This window comes from Bombina bombina, chromosome 6 (genome assembly GCF_027579735.1).
Source record: "Bombina bombina isolate aBomBom1 chromosome 6, aBomBom1.pri, whole genome shotgun sequence".
NCBI lineage: Eukaryota > Metazoa > Chordata > Amphibia > Anura > Bombinatoridae > Bombina > Bombina bombina.
In genome coordinates, this window is record NC_069504.1 from 497,923,996 (window position 1) to 497,940,340 (window position 16,345).

At 43.2% G+C, this 16,345-nt stretch overlaps 1 protein-coding gene across 1 annotated transcript in view; it reads left to right on the forward strand.

The window, feature by feature from the left end:
• EDC3 (enhancer of mRNA decapping 3) overlaps positions 1-16,345 on the forward strand; it is a 439,215-nt gene that overhangs the window by 24,302 nt on the left and 398,568 nt on the right. Inside the window, 2 exon segments of the mRNA XM_053717364.1 lie at positions 6,187-6,367; positions 6,685-6,986. Of these exon segments, the coding sequence (XP_053573339.1) occupies positions 6,204-6,367; positions 6,685-6,986 (466 nt within the window). The 5' untranslated portion in view covers positions 6,187-6,203.

The window sequence follows — 16,345 nt, forward strand, 5'->3', positions numbered from 1 at the left end:
TTTTTGAGAGCAAGACATGCAGATGCATGTGTGAGGACCTGAAAGTAGTTGGAAAAGTTCCTAGAAGGCGTCATTTGGTATCGTATTCCCCTCTGGGCTTGGTAAAGTCACAGCAAAGGCTGTAGCTGGGACTGTATAGGGGTTAAATCTGTAACCGGCTCCGGTTTCGTTATTTTAAGGGTTAAAGCTCTGAAAATTGGTGTGCAATACTTGTAATGCTTTAAGACACTGTGGTGAAATTTTGGTAAATTTTGAACAATTCCTTCATATTTTTTCACATATTCAGTAATAAAGTGTGCTCTGTTTAAAATTTAAAGAGACAGTAACGGTTTTGTTTTAAAACGGTTTTTGTGCTTTATTGACAAGTTTAAGCCTGTTTAACATGTCTGTGCCTTCAGATAAGCTATGTTCTATATGTATGAAAGTCAATGTGTCTCCCCCTTCAAAATTGTGTGATAATTGTGCCATAGCGTCCAAACAATGTAAGGACAATACTGTCACAGATAATGAAGTTGCCCAAGATGATTCATCAGATGAAGGGAGTAGACATGGTTCTACATCATCTCCTTCTGTGTCTATACCAGTTTTGCCCACGCAGGAGGCCCCTAGTACTTCTAGCGCGCCAATGCTTATTACCATGCAACAATTGACGGATGTAATGGATAACTCCATAGCAAATATTTTATCCAAAATGCCTGCATATCAGAGAAAGCGCGATTGCTCTGTTTTAAACACTGAAGAGCAGGAAGGCGCTGATGATAATTGTTCTGTCATACCCTCACACCAATCTGAAGGGGCCATGAGGGAGGTTTTGTCAGATGGGGAAATTTCAGATTCAGGAAAAATTTCTCAACAGGCTGAACCTGATGTTGTGACATTTAAATTTAAATTAGAACATCTCCGCGCACTGCTTAAGGAGGTGTTATCTACTCTGGATGATTGTGACAACTTGGTCATTCCAGAAAAATTATGCAAGATGGACAAGTTCCTAGAGGTTGCGGTGCACCCAGACGCTTTTCCTATACCCAAGAGGGTGGCGGACATAATGAATAAGGAGTGGGAGAAGCCCGGCATACCTTTTGTTCCCCCTCCTATATTTAAGAAATTATTTCCTATGGTCGACCCCAGAAAGGACTTATGGCAGACAGTCCCTAAGGTCGAGGGGGCAGTTTCTACTCTAAACAAGCGCACTACTATTCCTATCGAGGATAGTTGTGCTTTCAAAGATCCTATGGATAAAAAATTGGAGGGTTTGCTTAAAAAGATTTTTGTACAGCAAGGTTACCTTCTACAACCCATTTCGTGCATTGTTCCTGTCACTACAGCAGCGTGGTTCTGGTTCGAGGAACTAGAAAAGTCGCTCAGTAGAGAGACTCCATATGAGGAGGTTATGGACAGAGTTCACGCACTTAAGTTGGCTAACTCTTTTATTTTAGATGCCGCTTTGTAATTAGCTAGATTAGCGGCGAAAAATTCAGGGTTTGCAATTGTGGCGCACAGAGCGCTTTGGCTAAAGTCTTGGTCAGCGGATGTATCATCCAAGACAAAATTGCTTAACATCCCCTTCAAGGGTAAAACTCTCTTTGGACCAGAATTGAAAGAGATTATCTCAGACATCACTGGGGGAAAGGGCCACGCCCTCCCACAAGATAGGCCTTTCAAGGCCAAGAATAAGTCTAATTTTCGTTCCTTTCGTAATTTCAGGAACGGACCGGCCTCTAATTCTGCATCCTCTAAGCAAGAGGGTAATGCCTCACAGTCCAAACCAGCCTGGAAACCGATGCAAGTCTGGAACAAGGGTAAGCAGACCAAGAAGCCTGCTACCGCTAACAAAACAGCATGAAGGAGTAGCCCCCGATCCGGGACCGGATCTAGTGGGGGGCAGACTCTCTCTCTTTGCTCAGGCTTGGGCAAGAGATGTTCAGGATCCCTGGACGCTAGAAATAGTTTTTCAGGGTTATCTTCTGGAATTCAAGGAACTACCCCCAAGGGGAAGGTTCCACATGTCTCACTTATCCTCAAACCAAATAAAGAGACAGGCGTTCTTACATTGTGTAGAAGACCTGTTGAAGATGGGAGTGATACACCCAGTTCCAATGACGGGAGAAAGGAATGGGATTTTACTCAAATCTGTTCGTAGTTCCCAAAAAAGAGGGAACCTTCAGACCAATTCTGGATCTAAAGATCCTAAACAAATTTCTCAGGGTACCATCGTTCAAAATGGAAACCATTCGAACGATTCTACCCACTATCCAGGAAGGTCAATTTATGACTACTGTGGATCTAAAGGATGCGTAGCTACATATTCCTATCCACAAAGAACATCATCAGTTCCTAAGGTTCGCCTTTCTGGACAAACATTACCAGTTTGTGGCCCTCCCATTCGGATTAGCCACTGCTCCAAGGATTTTCACAGAGGTACTCGGGTCCCTTCTAGCGGTTCTAAGACCGAGGGGCATTGCAGTAGTACCATACTTGGACGACATTCTAATACAGGCGTCGTCCCTTTCAAAAGCAAAGGCTCATACAGACATCGTTCTGGTCTTTCTCAGATCTCACGGATGGAAGGTGAACATAGAATAAAGTTCTCTGTCTCCATCAACAAGAGTTCCCTTCTTGGGAACAATAATAGATTCCTTAGAAATGAGGATTTTTCTGACAGATGTCAAAACTTCTAAGCGCTTGTCAAGTTCTTCATTCTGTTCCACGTCCTTCCATTGCTCAGTGCATGGAAGTAGTAGGGTTGATGGTTGCAGCAATGGACATAGTTACTTTTGCGCGAATTCATCTAAGACCATTACAACTGTGCATGCTGAAACAGTGGAATGGGGACTATACAGACTTGTCTCCAGTGATTCAAGTAGATCAGAAGACCAGAGACTCACTCCGTTGGTGGCTAACCCTGGGCCACCTATCCCAGGGAATGAGCTTCCGCAGACCAGAGTGGGTCATTGTCACGACCGACGCCAGTCTAGTGGGCTGGGGCGCGGGCTGGGAATCCCTGAAAGCTCAGGGACTATGGTCTTGGGAAGAGTCTCTTCTCCCGATAAACATTCTGGAACTAAGAGCGATATTCAATGCTCTCAGGGCTTGGCCTCAGCTTGCAAAGGCCAGATTCATAAGATTAAAATCAGACAACATGACGACTGTTGCGTATATCAATCATCAGGGGGGAACAAGGAGTTCCCTGGCGATGAAAGAAGTGACCAAAATAATACAATGGGCGGAGGATCACTCCTGCCATCTATCTGCAATCCACATCCCAGGAGATCTTTGCCCAGTTGACTCAATTATGGGGCATTCCAGACATGGATCTGATGGCGTCTCGTCAGAACTTCAAGGTTCCTTGCTACAGGTCCAGATCCAGGGATCCCAAGGCGACTCTAGTGGATGCACTAGTAGCACCTTGGACCTTCAACCTAGCTTATGTGTTTCCACCGTTTCCTCTCATTCCCAGGCTGGTAGCCAGGATCAAACAGGAGAGGGCCTCGGTGATCTTGATAGCTCCTGCGTGGCCACGCAGGACTTGGTATGCAGACCTGGTGAATATGTCATCGGTTCCACCATGGAAGCTACCTTTGAGACAGGACCTTCTTGTTCAGGGTCCATTCGAACATCCAAATCTGGTCTCCCTCCAGCTGACGGCTTGAAGATTGAACGCTTGATTTTATCAAAGCGTGGGTTTTCAGATTCTGTGATAGATACTCTGGTTCAGGCCAGAAAACCGGTAACTAGAAAGATTTACCATAAAATATGGAAAAGATATATCTGCTGGTGTGAATCCAAGGGATTCCCATGGAATAAGATAAAAATTCCTAAGATTCTTTCCTTTCTGCAAGAAGGTTTGGATAAAGGATTATCTGCGAGTTCTCTAAAGGGACAGATTTCTGCTTTATCTGTCTTACTACACAAACGACTGGCAGCTGTGCCAGATGTTCAAGCATTTGTTCAGGCTCTGGTTAGGATCAAGCCTGTTTAGACCTTTGACTCCTCCCTGGAGTTTAAATCTAGTTCTTTCAGTTCTTCAAGGGGTTCCGTTTGAACCTCTACATTCCATAGATATCAAGTTGTTATCTTGGAAAGTTTTGTTTTTGGTTGCTATTTCTTCTGCTAGAAGAGTTATCTGCTCTGCAGTGTTCTCCGCCCTATCTGGTGTTCCATGCAGATAAGGTGGTTTTGCGTACTAAGCCTGGTTTTCTTCCAAAGGTTGTTTCTAACAAAAATATTAACCAGGAGATAGTTGTACCTTCTTTGTGTCCGAATCCAGTTTCAAAGAAGGAACGTTTGTTACACAATTTGGACGTAGTCCGTGCTCTAAAATTCTATTTAGAAGCTACAAAAGAGTTCAGACAAACATCTTCTCTGTTTGTCTATTCTGGTAAAAGGAGAGGTCAAAAAGCGACTTCTACCTCTCTTTCTTTTTGGCTTAAAAGCATCATCCGATTGGCTTACGAGACTGCCGGACGGCAGCCTCCCGAAAGAATCACAGCTCACTCCACTAGGGCTGTGGCTTCCACATGGGCCTTCAAGAATGAGGCTTCTGTTGATCAGATATGTAAGGCAGCGACTTGGTCTTCACTGCACACTTTTGCCAAATTTTACAAATTTGATATGTTTGCTTCTTCGGAGGCTATTTTTGGGAGAAAGGTTTTGCAAGCCGTGGTGCCTTCCGTTTAGGTAACCTGATTTGCTCCCTCCCTTCATCCGTGTCCTAAAGCTTTGGTATTGGTTCCCACAAGTAAGGATGACGCCGTGGACCGGACACACCGTTGGAGAAAGTAATTTATCAGGTAAGCATAAATTCTGTTTTAAGTGCTATAGTTCTAAAAGCCTTTAGAAGAGCGAGCTGCACTTAGTCTTATGGCGCTGTCGGGCCGGGCTGTGACTATACAGCTGGCCCGATGCGCTGACTAAATATTACAGACCCGCTCAGCAGAGAGCGGGTCTGTAAAAGCGCCATAATTTTTATATATTAAAAGGTAAAAAAGGCTTTTAGAACTATAGCACTTAAATAATGTTATATAATTCTGCACTATGTGCAGAATTATATAACATTATTTTTAAGGTTTACTGTCCCTTTAAATAAAATTCCATTTTAAATTAGGCAGTTACACTAAAGCACCAGTTCAATTGCAATGTGTTGGTTAACTGGAGAATAAATCAATTTTTAAAATTTTATAATATAGTGCAGTAGTTGAAAATTGCATCGCAAATTAGCTGCAACAAAAACATATATTGTAAATAAACTCGTTTCCTTTTCTCTTGGTCGAGCATAGAAATGTAGTAATAAAAAAAGGGGAATTGCTTATACAAATGTCTTACAAACTGGGAAAGGCTAAGAGGCAGCTTTGAAGAAATCTGAGAGCCAGTCAACAATTAATGGACTGCTCACTTCAAACAGCACTTTGCTCTGGATGCACTTACACAGTGCAGCCAGATTACAGCTCTGTTTTAAGATTAGTCTAATGTAGAGCAGCGTTGCAAAGTTAAAGTTCATACAGTTCCTGCATGTGCCCTGTTCTTTCTGCAGACATGATGCATTTTCTGCGATGACATCTTAGATCACTGCATGTTCTGCCTTGGGGTGCATTTCAAATAAAGATACCAAGAGAATGAAGAAAATTTGATAATAGGAGTAAATTAGAAAGTTGCTTAAAATTGCATGCTCTACCTGAATTGCGAAAGAAAAAATTTGGGTTCAGTGTCCCTTTAAGCGGGTAGTTGACCTTGCATGGAAAATTTTAAATGTGTATTCAATTGTTTATTTCTCACTGTTTATATAATTACTTAAAGGGACACTGAACCCAATTTTTTTCTTTTGTTTTCTTTTTCTTAGTTCTCTTGCTATCTTTATTTGAAAAAGGCAAGCTTTTTTTTTTTTGTTCAGTCTCTGGACAGCACTTTTATTGGTGGATGAATTTATCCACCAATCGAAGAACAACCCAGGTTGTTCACCAAAAATGGGCCGGCATCTAAACTTACATTCTTGCATTTCAAATAAATATACCAAGAGAATGGCGAAAATTTGATAATAGGAGTAAAATAGAAAGTTGCTTAAAATGTCATGCTCTATTTGAATCACGAAAAAAAAAATTTGGGTTCAGTGTCCCTTTTAGCATATTTTAATGTTCTCCTTATATTTACATTGCCTGTTATTAACACATGGCTTTTAACTTCCAACCACAGTCCCTGAGTTGAAAGGCATGGCTGCTGATTGGCTGGGGAGCATTGTATCTATTAACTGCGGTAATACCTTGGGGGTATATCAAGGTCGTGTGTCTGCTGTGGACCAGCTCAATCAAACCATTTCCCTTACTTATCCTTTCCACAATGGGGTCAAGTGTCTTGTGCCAGAAGTCACATTCAGGTTAGTAACCTTCTCTTACAGTGTTCCCTTCCATGTTTTCTTAATCCTTGTCTACATGCTCTGCATATTGCTGACTTGAAGGTGTTAATGTCTGCTAAATGTGTGTCCGGCATGAAAGAGTTTATAGCTACATTTTATAATATAATTTTGTTAAAGTTAGGTAAATTTCTGTATGCCTAGTACAGAATGAAACCTAAATGTGTATGTGTGATATATATATAAAAATTTCATTCTGGGTGTCTTGCATGTATTGTACAGTTGTATGTGGGCAATGTGATAAATCAGCTGTGTATTTCAGTGTTGTGTTTATCCCTTAGAGCGGGAGACATTGCCGAGTTAAAGATTCTGGATATTCCTACGGACAGCAGCAAGCATTCAAACCACCAAATGCCTGACCATACAGTGAGTGGTAGTTACTTGCAGTTCAGCCAGCATAATGGCACAGGCAAGCAGAAGTCAGCAAGCATATCCAGTGCAGCTCAAAATATCCCACGCAGAGTGGAGGTTAGGGGACCTGAGCTGGGTGGCACATCCCCACAGCCCTGTTCCAAGAGTTATGTGGAGAGACATTTAGAGACACTCAACCAACCTAAAAATTTTCGACGCCGACACAATTCCTGTGAGTATCCAAGTTCATGTTGGATGGGATAGCTTTATGCTGGGGAAATTTATCTTGTGGACCTTCAAAGTTTGCCTAAACTAATAATTTTTCTCCCCTTCTGCCAAGAGTTTTATTTTTTTATGGCAACGTAAATAGCACTGCAAGCCACTGATCCATATCTTGGTGGAAGGTTTTATATTTTTACCTGTCATAATTCCTGTAATAAATTAAACAGTTTAGAGCATTTGTGTCACCCGTAAAACATTGTCACATTAAATATTTGGTTTAAGTTTTAAGAAATATAACCTGTTTGTAAGTATGCAAAGTAATATACCCTAAACCAGTAACTTACTGCTTTTAATGATAAAGATTTTCTGTATACGTAAATCTTTTGCAGCGATTTATGTTTTGGACTGGTGTTGGCAAATTCATAGTGCTAAGCTGGATTTAATTATTTTATTTTTCTCTTGTAAGGTGTATCCAGTCCACGGATCATCCATTACTTATGGGATATTCTCCTTCCCAACAGGAAGTTGCAAGAGGACACCCACAGCAGAGCTGTTATATAGCTCCTCCCCTAACTGCCATATCCAGTCATTCTCTTGCAACTCTCAACAAAGATGGAGGTAGTAAGAGGAAAGTGGTGAAATATAGTTAGTTTTTGTCTTCAATCAAAAGTTTATTATTTTTAAATGGTACCGGAGTTGTACTATTTTATCTCAGGCAGCATTTAGAAGAATCTGCCTGCGTTTTCTATGATCTTAGCAGAAGTAACTAAGATCCACTGCTGTTCTCACATATGTCTGAGGAGTGAGGTAACTTCAGAGGGAGAATGGCGTGCAGGTTATCCTGCAATAAGGTATGTGCAGTTTAAGTTTTTCTAGGGATGGAATTGCTAGAAAATGCTGCTGATACCGGATTAATGTAAGTTAAGCCTAAATACAGTGATTTAATAGTGACTAGTATCAGGCTTACTATTTGAGATATATACTGATAAATGTGCAATATAAAACATTTGCTGGCACGTTTAATCGTTTTTATATATGCTTTGGTGATAAAACTTATTGAGGCCTAGTTTTTTTCCACATGGCTGGCTTGATATTTGCCTAGAAACAGTTTCCTGAGGCTTTCCACTGTTGTAGTATGAGTGGGAGGGGCCTATTTTAGCGCTTTTTTGCGCAGTTAAAATTACAGACAGAGACATTCAGCTTCCCTCAGCAGTCCCCTGCATGCTATAGGGCATCTCTAAAGGGCTCTAAAGGCTTCAAAAGTCATTTATTGAGGAAGGTAGGGCCACAGTTGAGCTGTGACAGTTGTTGTGACTGTTTAAAAAATGTTTAATTCATTTTTATGATCCGTTTTTTGCATTAAGGGGTTAATCATCCATTTGCAAGTGGGTGCAATGCTCTGCTAACCTATTACATACACTGTAAAAATTTCGTTGAATTTACTGCCTTTTTTCACTGTTATTTCAAATTTTGACAATTTGTTTCTCTTAAAGGCACAGTACCGTTTTTTATATTTGCTTGTTAACTTGATTTAAAGTGTTTTCCAAGCTTGCTAGTCTCATTGCTAGTCTGTACAAACATGTCTGACATAGAGGAAACTCCTTGTTCATTATGTTTAGAAGACATGGTGGAACCCCATATGAGAATGTGTACTAAATGTATTGATTTCACTTTAAACAATAAAGATCAGCTTTTGTCTTTAAAATATTTATCACCAGAGGATTCTGGCGAGGGGGAAGTTATGCCGACTAACTCTCCCCACGTGTCAGACCCTTTGACTTCCGCTCAAGGGACTCACGCTCAAATGGCGCCAAGTACATCTAGGGCACCCATAGCGATTACTTTACAAGATATGGCGGCAGTCATGGATAATACACTGTCAGCGGTATTAGCCAGACTACCTGAATTTAGAGGAAAGCGTGATAGCTCTGGTGTTAGGTGTAATACAGAGCATACAGACGCATTTAGAGCCATGTCTGATACTGCCTCACAATATGCAGAAGCTGAAGGAGAGCTTCAGTCTGTGGGGGATATCTCTGACTCAGGGAAACCTGATACTGAGATTTCTACTTTTAAATTTAAGCTTGAAAACCTCCGTGTTTTGCTTAGGGAGGTTTTAGCTGCTCTGAATGACTGTGACACAATTGCAGTGCCAGAGAAATTGTGTAGACTGGATAAATACTTTGCAGTGCCGGTGTGTACTGAGGTTTTTCGAATACCGAAAAGGTTTACAGAAATTATTAATAAAGAGTGGGATAGACCCGGTGTGCCGTTTTCCCCCCCTCCTATTTTTAGAAAAATGTTTCCCATAAACGCCACCACACGGGACTTATGGCAGACGGTCCCTAAGGTGGAGGGAGCAGTTTCTACTTTAGCAAAGCGTACTACTATCCCTGTCGAGGACAGTTGTTCCTTTTCAGATCCTATGGATAAAAAATTAGAGGGTTACCTTAAGAAAATGTTTATTCAACAAGGTTTTATCCTGCAGCCCCTTGCATGCATTGCTCCTTTCACTGCTGCTGCGGCGTTCTGGTTTGAGTCTCTGGAAGAGGCTTTACAGACAACGACTCCATTGGAGGACGTACTTAACAAGCTTAGAGCACTTAAGCTAGCTAATTCTTTTGTTTCTGATGCCATTGTTCATTTGACTAAACTAACGGCTAAGAATTCTGGATTTGCCATCCAGGCGCGTAGGGCGCTATGGCTTAAATCTTGGTCAGCTGATGTGACCTCAGAGTCTAAACTACTTAATATTCCCTTCAAGGGGCAGACCCTATTCGGGCCTGGGTTGAAGGAAATTATTGCTGACATTACTGGGGGTAAGGGTCATGCCCTTCCTCAGGACAAGTCCAAATCAAGGGCCAAACAGTCTAATTTTCGTGCCTTTCGAAACTTCAAGGCAAATGCAGCATCAACTTCCTCTGCTACAAAACAAGAGGGAACTTTTGCTCAGTCCAAGACGGCCTGGAAACCTAACCAGTCCTGGAACAAAGGCAAGCAGGCCAAAAAGCCTGCTGCTGCCTCTAAGACAGCATGAAGGAACGGCCCCTATCCGGTAACGGATCTAGTAGGGGGCAGACTTTCTCTCTTCGCTCAGGCGTGGGCAAGAGATGTTCAGGATCCCGGGGCGTTGGAGATCATATCTCAGGGGTATCTTCTGGACTTCAAGGCTTCTCCTCCACAAGGGAGATTTCACCTTTCACGATTATCTGTCAACCAGATAAAGAGGCATTCTTACACTGTGTGCAAGACCTCCTAGTTATGGGAGTGATCCATCCAGTTCCAAAGGAGGGACAGGGATTTTACTCAAATCTGTTTGTGGTTCCCAAAAAAGAGGGAACCTTCAGACCAATCTTAGATCTAAAGATATTAAACAAATTCCTCAGAGTTCCATCATTCAAAATGGAAACTATTCGGACCATCCTACCTATGATCCAGGATGGTCAATATATGACTACGGTGGATCTAAAGGATGCTTACCTTCACATTCCGATACACAAAGATAATCATCAGTTCCTAAGGTTTGCCTTTCTGGACAGGTATTACCAATTTGTGGCTCTTCCCTTCGGGTTAGCTACAGCCCCAAGAATTTTTACAAAGGTTCTGGGGTCGCTTCTGGCGGTTCTAAGGCTGCGGGGCAAAGCAGTGGCCCCTTATCTAGACGACATCCTGATACAGGCGTCAAATTTCCAAATTGCCAAGTCCCATACGGACATAGTTCTGGCATTTCTGAGGTCGCACGAGTGGAAAGTGAACGAGGAGAAGAGTTCTCTGTCCCCACTCACAAGAGTCTCCTTCCTAGGGACTCTGATAGATTCTGTAAAGATGAAGCTTTACCTGACGGAGTCCAGGTTATCAAAACTTCTAAATTCTTGCCGTGTTCTCCACTCTATTCCGCGCCCTTCGGTGGCTCAGTGCATGGAGGTAATCGGCTTAATGGTAGCGGCAATGGACATAGTTCCGTTTGCGCGCCTACATCTCAGACCGCTGCAATTATGCATGCTCAGTCAGTGGAATGGGGATTACACAGATTTGTCCCCTTTACTAAATCTGGATCAAGAGACCAGAGATTCTCTTCTCTGGTGGCTATCTCGGGTCCATCTGTCCAAAGGGATGACCTTTCGCAGGCCAGATTGGACAATTGTAACGACAGATGCCAGCCTTCTAGGTTGGGGTGCAGTCTGGAACTCCCTGAAGGCTCAGGGATCGTGGACTCAGGAGGAGAAACTCCTCCCAATAAATATTCTGGAATTGAGGGCAATATTCAATGCTGTTCAGGCTTGGCCTCAGTTAACAACCCTGAGGTTCATCAGATTTCAGTCGGACAACATCACGACTGTGGCTTACATCAACCATCAAGGGGGAACAAGGAGTTCCTTAGCGATGTTAGAAATCTCCAAAATAATTCGCTGGGCAGAGAAACACTCTTGCCACCTATCAGCGATCCATATCCCAGGTGTAGAGAACTGGGAGGCGGATTTTCTAAGTTGTCAGACTTTTCATCCGGGGGAGTGGGAACTCCATCCGGAGGTGTTTGCTCAATTGATTCATCGTTGGGGCAAACCAGAACTGGATCTCATGGCGTCTCGCCAGAACGCCAAGCTTCCTTATTACGGATCCAGGTCCAGGGACCCGGAAGCGACGCTGATAGATGCTCTAGCAGCGCCTTGGTCTTTCAACCTGGCTTATGTGTTTCCACCGTTCCCTCTGCTCCCTCGACTGATTGCCGAAATCAAGCAGGAGAAAGCATCAGTGATTTTGATAGCACCTGCGTGGCCACGCAGGACCTGGTATGCAGACCTAGTGGACATGTCATCCTTTCCACCATGGACTCTGCCTTTGAGACAAGACCTTCTACTTCAAGGTTCTTTCAATCATCCAAATCTAATTTCTCTGAGACTGACTGCATGGAGATTGAACGCTTGATTTTATCAAAGCGTGGCTTCTCCGAGTCTGTCATTGATACCTTAATACAGGCACGAAAGCCTGTTACCAGGAAAATCTACCATAAGATATGGCGTAAATATCTTTATTGGTTCCTTTCGCAATTTCAGGAACGGACCGGCCTCCAACTCCGCATCCTCTAAACAAGAGGGTAATGCTTCACAAACCAAACCAGCCTGGAAGCCGATGCAAGGCTGGAACAAGGGTAAGCAGGCCAAGAAGCCTGCTGCTGCTAACAAAACAGCATGAAGGAGTAGCCCCCGATCCGGGACCGGATCTAGTAGGGGGCAGACTCTCTCTCTTTGCTCAGGCTTGGGCAAGAGATGTTCAGGATCCCTGGGCACTAGAAATAGTTTCTCAGGGTTATCTTCTGGAATTCAAGGAACTACCCCCAAGGGGAAGGTTCCACATGTCTCACTTATCCTCAAACCAAATAAAGAGACAGGCATTCTTACATTGTGTAGAAGACCTGTTAAAAATGGGAGTGATACACCCAGTTCCAACAGCGGAACAAGGAATGGGATTTTACTCAAATCTGTTTGTAGTTCCCAAAAAAGAGGGAACTTTCAGACCAATTCTGGATTTAAAGATCCTAAACAAATTTCTCAGAGTACCATCGTTCAAAATGGAAACCATTCGAACGATTCTACCTACAATCCAGGAAGGTCAATTTATGACTACCGTTGATCTAAAGGATGCGTATCTACATATTCCTATCCACAAAGATCATCATCAGTTCCTAAGGTTCACCTTTCTGGACAAACATTACCAGTTTGTGGCCCTCCCATTTGGGTTAGCCACTGCTCCAAGGATTTTCACAAAGGTACTCGGGTCCCTTCTAGCGCTTCTAAGACCAAGGGGCATTGCAGTAGTACCTTACTTGGACGACATTCTAATACAAGCATCGTCTCTTTCAAAGGCAAAGGCTCACACAGACATCGTTCTGGCCTTTCTCAGATCTCACGGATGGAAGGTGAACATAGAAAAAAGTTCCCTGTCTCCGTCGACAAGAGTTCCTTTCTTGGGAACAATAATAGATTCTTTAGATATGAGGATTTTCCTGACAGAAGTCAGAAAGTCAAAACTTCTAAACGCTTGTCAAGTTCTTCATTCTATTCCACGTCCTTCCGTAGCTCAGTGCATGGAAGTGGTAGGATTGATGGTTGCAGCAATGGACATAGTTCCTTTTGCGCGAATTCATCTAAGACCATTACAACTGTGCATGCTGAAACAGTGGAATGGGGACTATACAGACTTGTCTCCAGTGATTCAAGTAGATCAGAAGACCAGAGACTCACTCCGTTGGTGGCTAACCCTGGACCACCTATCCCAGGGAATGAGCTTCCGCAGACCAGAGTGGGTCATCGTCACGACCGACGCCAGTCTAGTGGGCTGGGGCGCTGTCTGGGAATCCTTGAAAGCTCAGGGACTATGGTCTCGGGAAGAGTCTCTTCTCCCGATAAACATTCTGGAACTGAGAGCGATGTTCAATGCTCTCAGGGCTTGGCCTCAACTAGCAAAGGCCAGATTCATAAGATTCCAATCAGACAACATGACGACTGTTGCTTATATCAATCATCAGGGGGGAACAAGGAGTTCCCTGGCGATGAGAGAAGTGACCAAAATAATAAAATGGGCGGAGGATCACTTCTGCCACCTATCTGCGATCCACATCCCAGGAGTGGAAAACTGGGAGGCGGATTATCTGAGTCGTCAGACATTCCATCCGGGGGAGTGGGAACTCCACCCGGAGATCTTTGCCCAGTTAACTCAATTATGGGGCATTCCAGACATGGATCTGATGGCGTCTCGTCAGAACTTCAAGGTTCCTTGCTACGGGTCCAGATCCAGGGATCCCAAGGCGACTCTAGTGGATGCATTAGTACACCTTGGACCTTCAACCTAGCTTATGTGTTTCCACCGTTTCCTCTCATTCCCAGGCTGGTAGCCAGGATCAAGCAGGAGAGGGCCTCGGTGATCTTGATAGCTCCTGCGTGGCCACTCAGGACTTGGTATGCAGACCTGGTGAATATGTCATTGGTTCCACCATGGAAGCTACCTTTGAGACAGGACCTTCTTGTACAGGGTCCATTCGAACATCCAAATCTAGTCTCCCTCCAGCTGACGGCTTGGAAATTGAACGCTTGATTCTATCAAAGCATGGGTTTTCAGACTCCGTGATAGATACTTTGGTTCAGGCCAGAAAACCGGTAACTAGAAAAATTTACCATAAAATATGGAAAAGATATATCTGCTGGTGTGAATCCAAGGGATTCTTATGGAATAAGATCAAAATTCCTGAGATCCTTTCCTTTCTACAAGAAGGTTTGGATAAGGGATTATCAGCGAGTTCTCTAAAGGGACAGATTTCTGCTTTATCTGTCTTGTTACACAAACGACTGGCAGCTGTGCCAGATGTTCAAGTTTTTGTTCAGGCTCTGGTTAGGATCAAGCCTGTTTACAGACCTTTGACTCCTCCCTGGAGTCTAAATCTAGTTCTTTCAGTTTTCCAAGGGGTTCCGTTTGAACCTTTACATTCCATAGATGTTAAGTTGTTATCTTGGAAAGTTTTGTTTTTGGTTGCTATTTCTTCTGCTAGAAGAGTTATCTGCTCTGCAGTGTACTCCTCCCTATCTGGTGTTCCATTCAGATAAGGTTGTTTTGCGTACTAAGCCTGGTTTTCTTCCAAAGGTTGTTTCCAACAAAAATATTAACCAGGAGATAGTTGTACCTTCTTTGTGTCCGAATCCAGTTTCAAAGAAGGAACGTTTGTTACACAATTTAGATGTAGTCCGTGCTCTAAAATTCTATTTAGAAGCTACAAAAGAGTTCAGACAAACATCTTCTCTGTTTGTCTATTCTGGTAAAAGGAGAGGTCAAAAAGCGACTTCTACCTCTCTTTCCTTTTGGCTTAAAAGCATCATCCGATTGTCTTACGAGACTGCCGGACGGCAGCCTCCTGAAAGAATCACAGCTCACTATACTAGGGCTGTGGCTTCCACATGGGCCTTCAAGAACGAGGCTTCTGTTGATCAGATATGTAAGGCAGCGACTTGGTCTTCCCTGCACACTTTTGCCAAATTTTACAAATTTGATACTTTTGCTTCTTCTGAAGCTATTTTTGGGAGAAAGGTTTTGCAAGCCGTGGTGCCTTCTGTTTAGGTAACCTGATTTGCTCCCTCCCTTCATCCGTGTCCTAAAGCTTTGGTATTGGTTCCCGCAAGTAAGGATGACGCCGTGGACTGGACACACCAATGTTGGAGAAAACAGAATTTATGTTTACCTGATAAATTACTTTCTCCAACGGTGTGTCCGGTCCACGGCCCGCCCTGGTTTTTTAATCAGGTTTGATGAATTATTTTCTCTAACTACAGTCACCACGGCACCCTATAGTTTCTCCTGTTTTTTTCCTCCTGTCCGTCGGTCGAATGACTGGGGTGGGCGGAGCCTAGGAGGGACTATATGGACAGCTTTTGCTGGGCTCTTTGCCATTTCCTGTTGGGGAAGAGATATTTCCCACAAGTAAGGATGACGCCGTGGACCGGACACACCGTTGGAGAAAGTAATTTATCAGGTAAGCATAAATTCTGTTTTCTCCAAGAGGGTTTGGAGAAAGGATTATCAGCTAGTTCTTTGAAGGGACAGATCTCTGCACTGTCTATTCTTTTGCACAAGCGTCTGGCGGATGTTCCAGACGTTCAGGCGTTGGTTAGAATCAAGCCTGTGTTTAAACCTGTTGCTCCCCCATGGAGCTTAAATTTGGTTCTTAAAGTTCTTCAAGGGGTTCCGTTTGAACCTCTTCATTCCATAGATATCAAGCTTTTATCTTGGAAAGTTCTTTTTTTGATGGCTATTTCCTCGGCTCGTAGAGTCTCCGAGTTATCCGCTTTACAATGTGTTTCTCCTTATCTGATCTTCCATGCAGATAAGGTAGTGTAAGGTAGTTCTGCGTACAAAACCTGGGTTTTTGCCTAAGGTGGTTTCTAACAGGAATATCAATCAAGAGATTGTTGTTCCATCATTGTGTCCTAATCCTTCAAAGAAGGAACGTCTTTTACACAATCTGGACGTGGTTTGTGCTTTAAAGTTTTACTTACATGCTACTAAAGATTTTTGTCAAACATCTGCTTTGTTTGTTGTTTACTCTGGACAGAGAAGAGGTCAAAAGGCTTCGGCAACCTCTCTTTCTTTTTGGCTAAGAAGCATAATCCGCTTAGCCTATGAGACTGCTGGACAGCAGCCTCCTGAAAGGATTACAGCTCATTCTACTAGAGCTGTGGCTTCCACTTGGGCCTTTAAAAATGAGGCTTCTGTTGAACAGATTTGCAAGGCGGCGACTTGGTCTTCGCTTCATACTTTTTCCAAATTCTACAAATTTGATACTTTTGCTTCTTCGGAGGCTATTTTTGGGAGAGAGGTTTTACA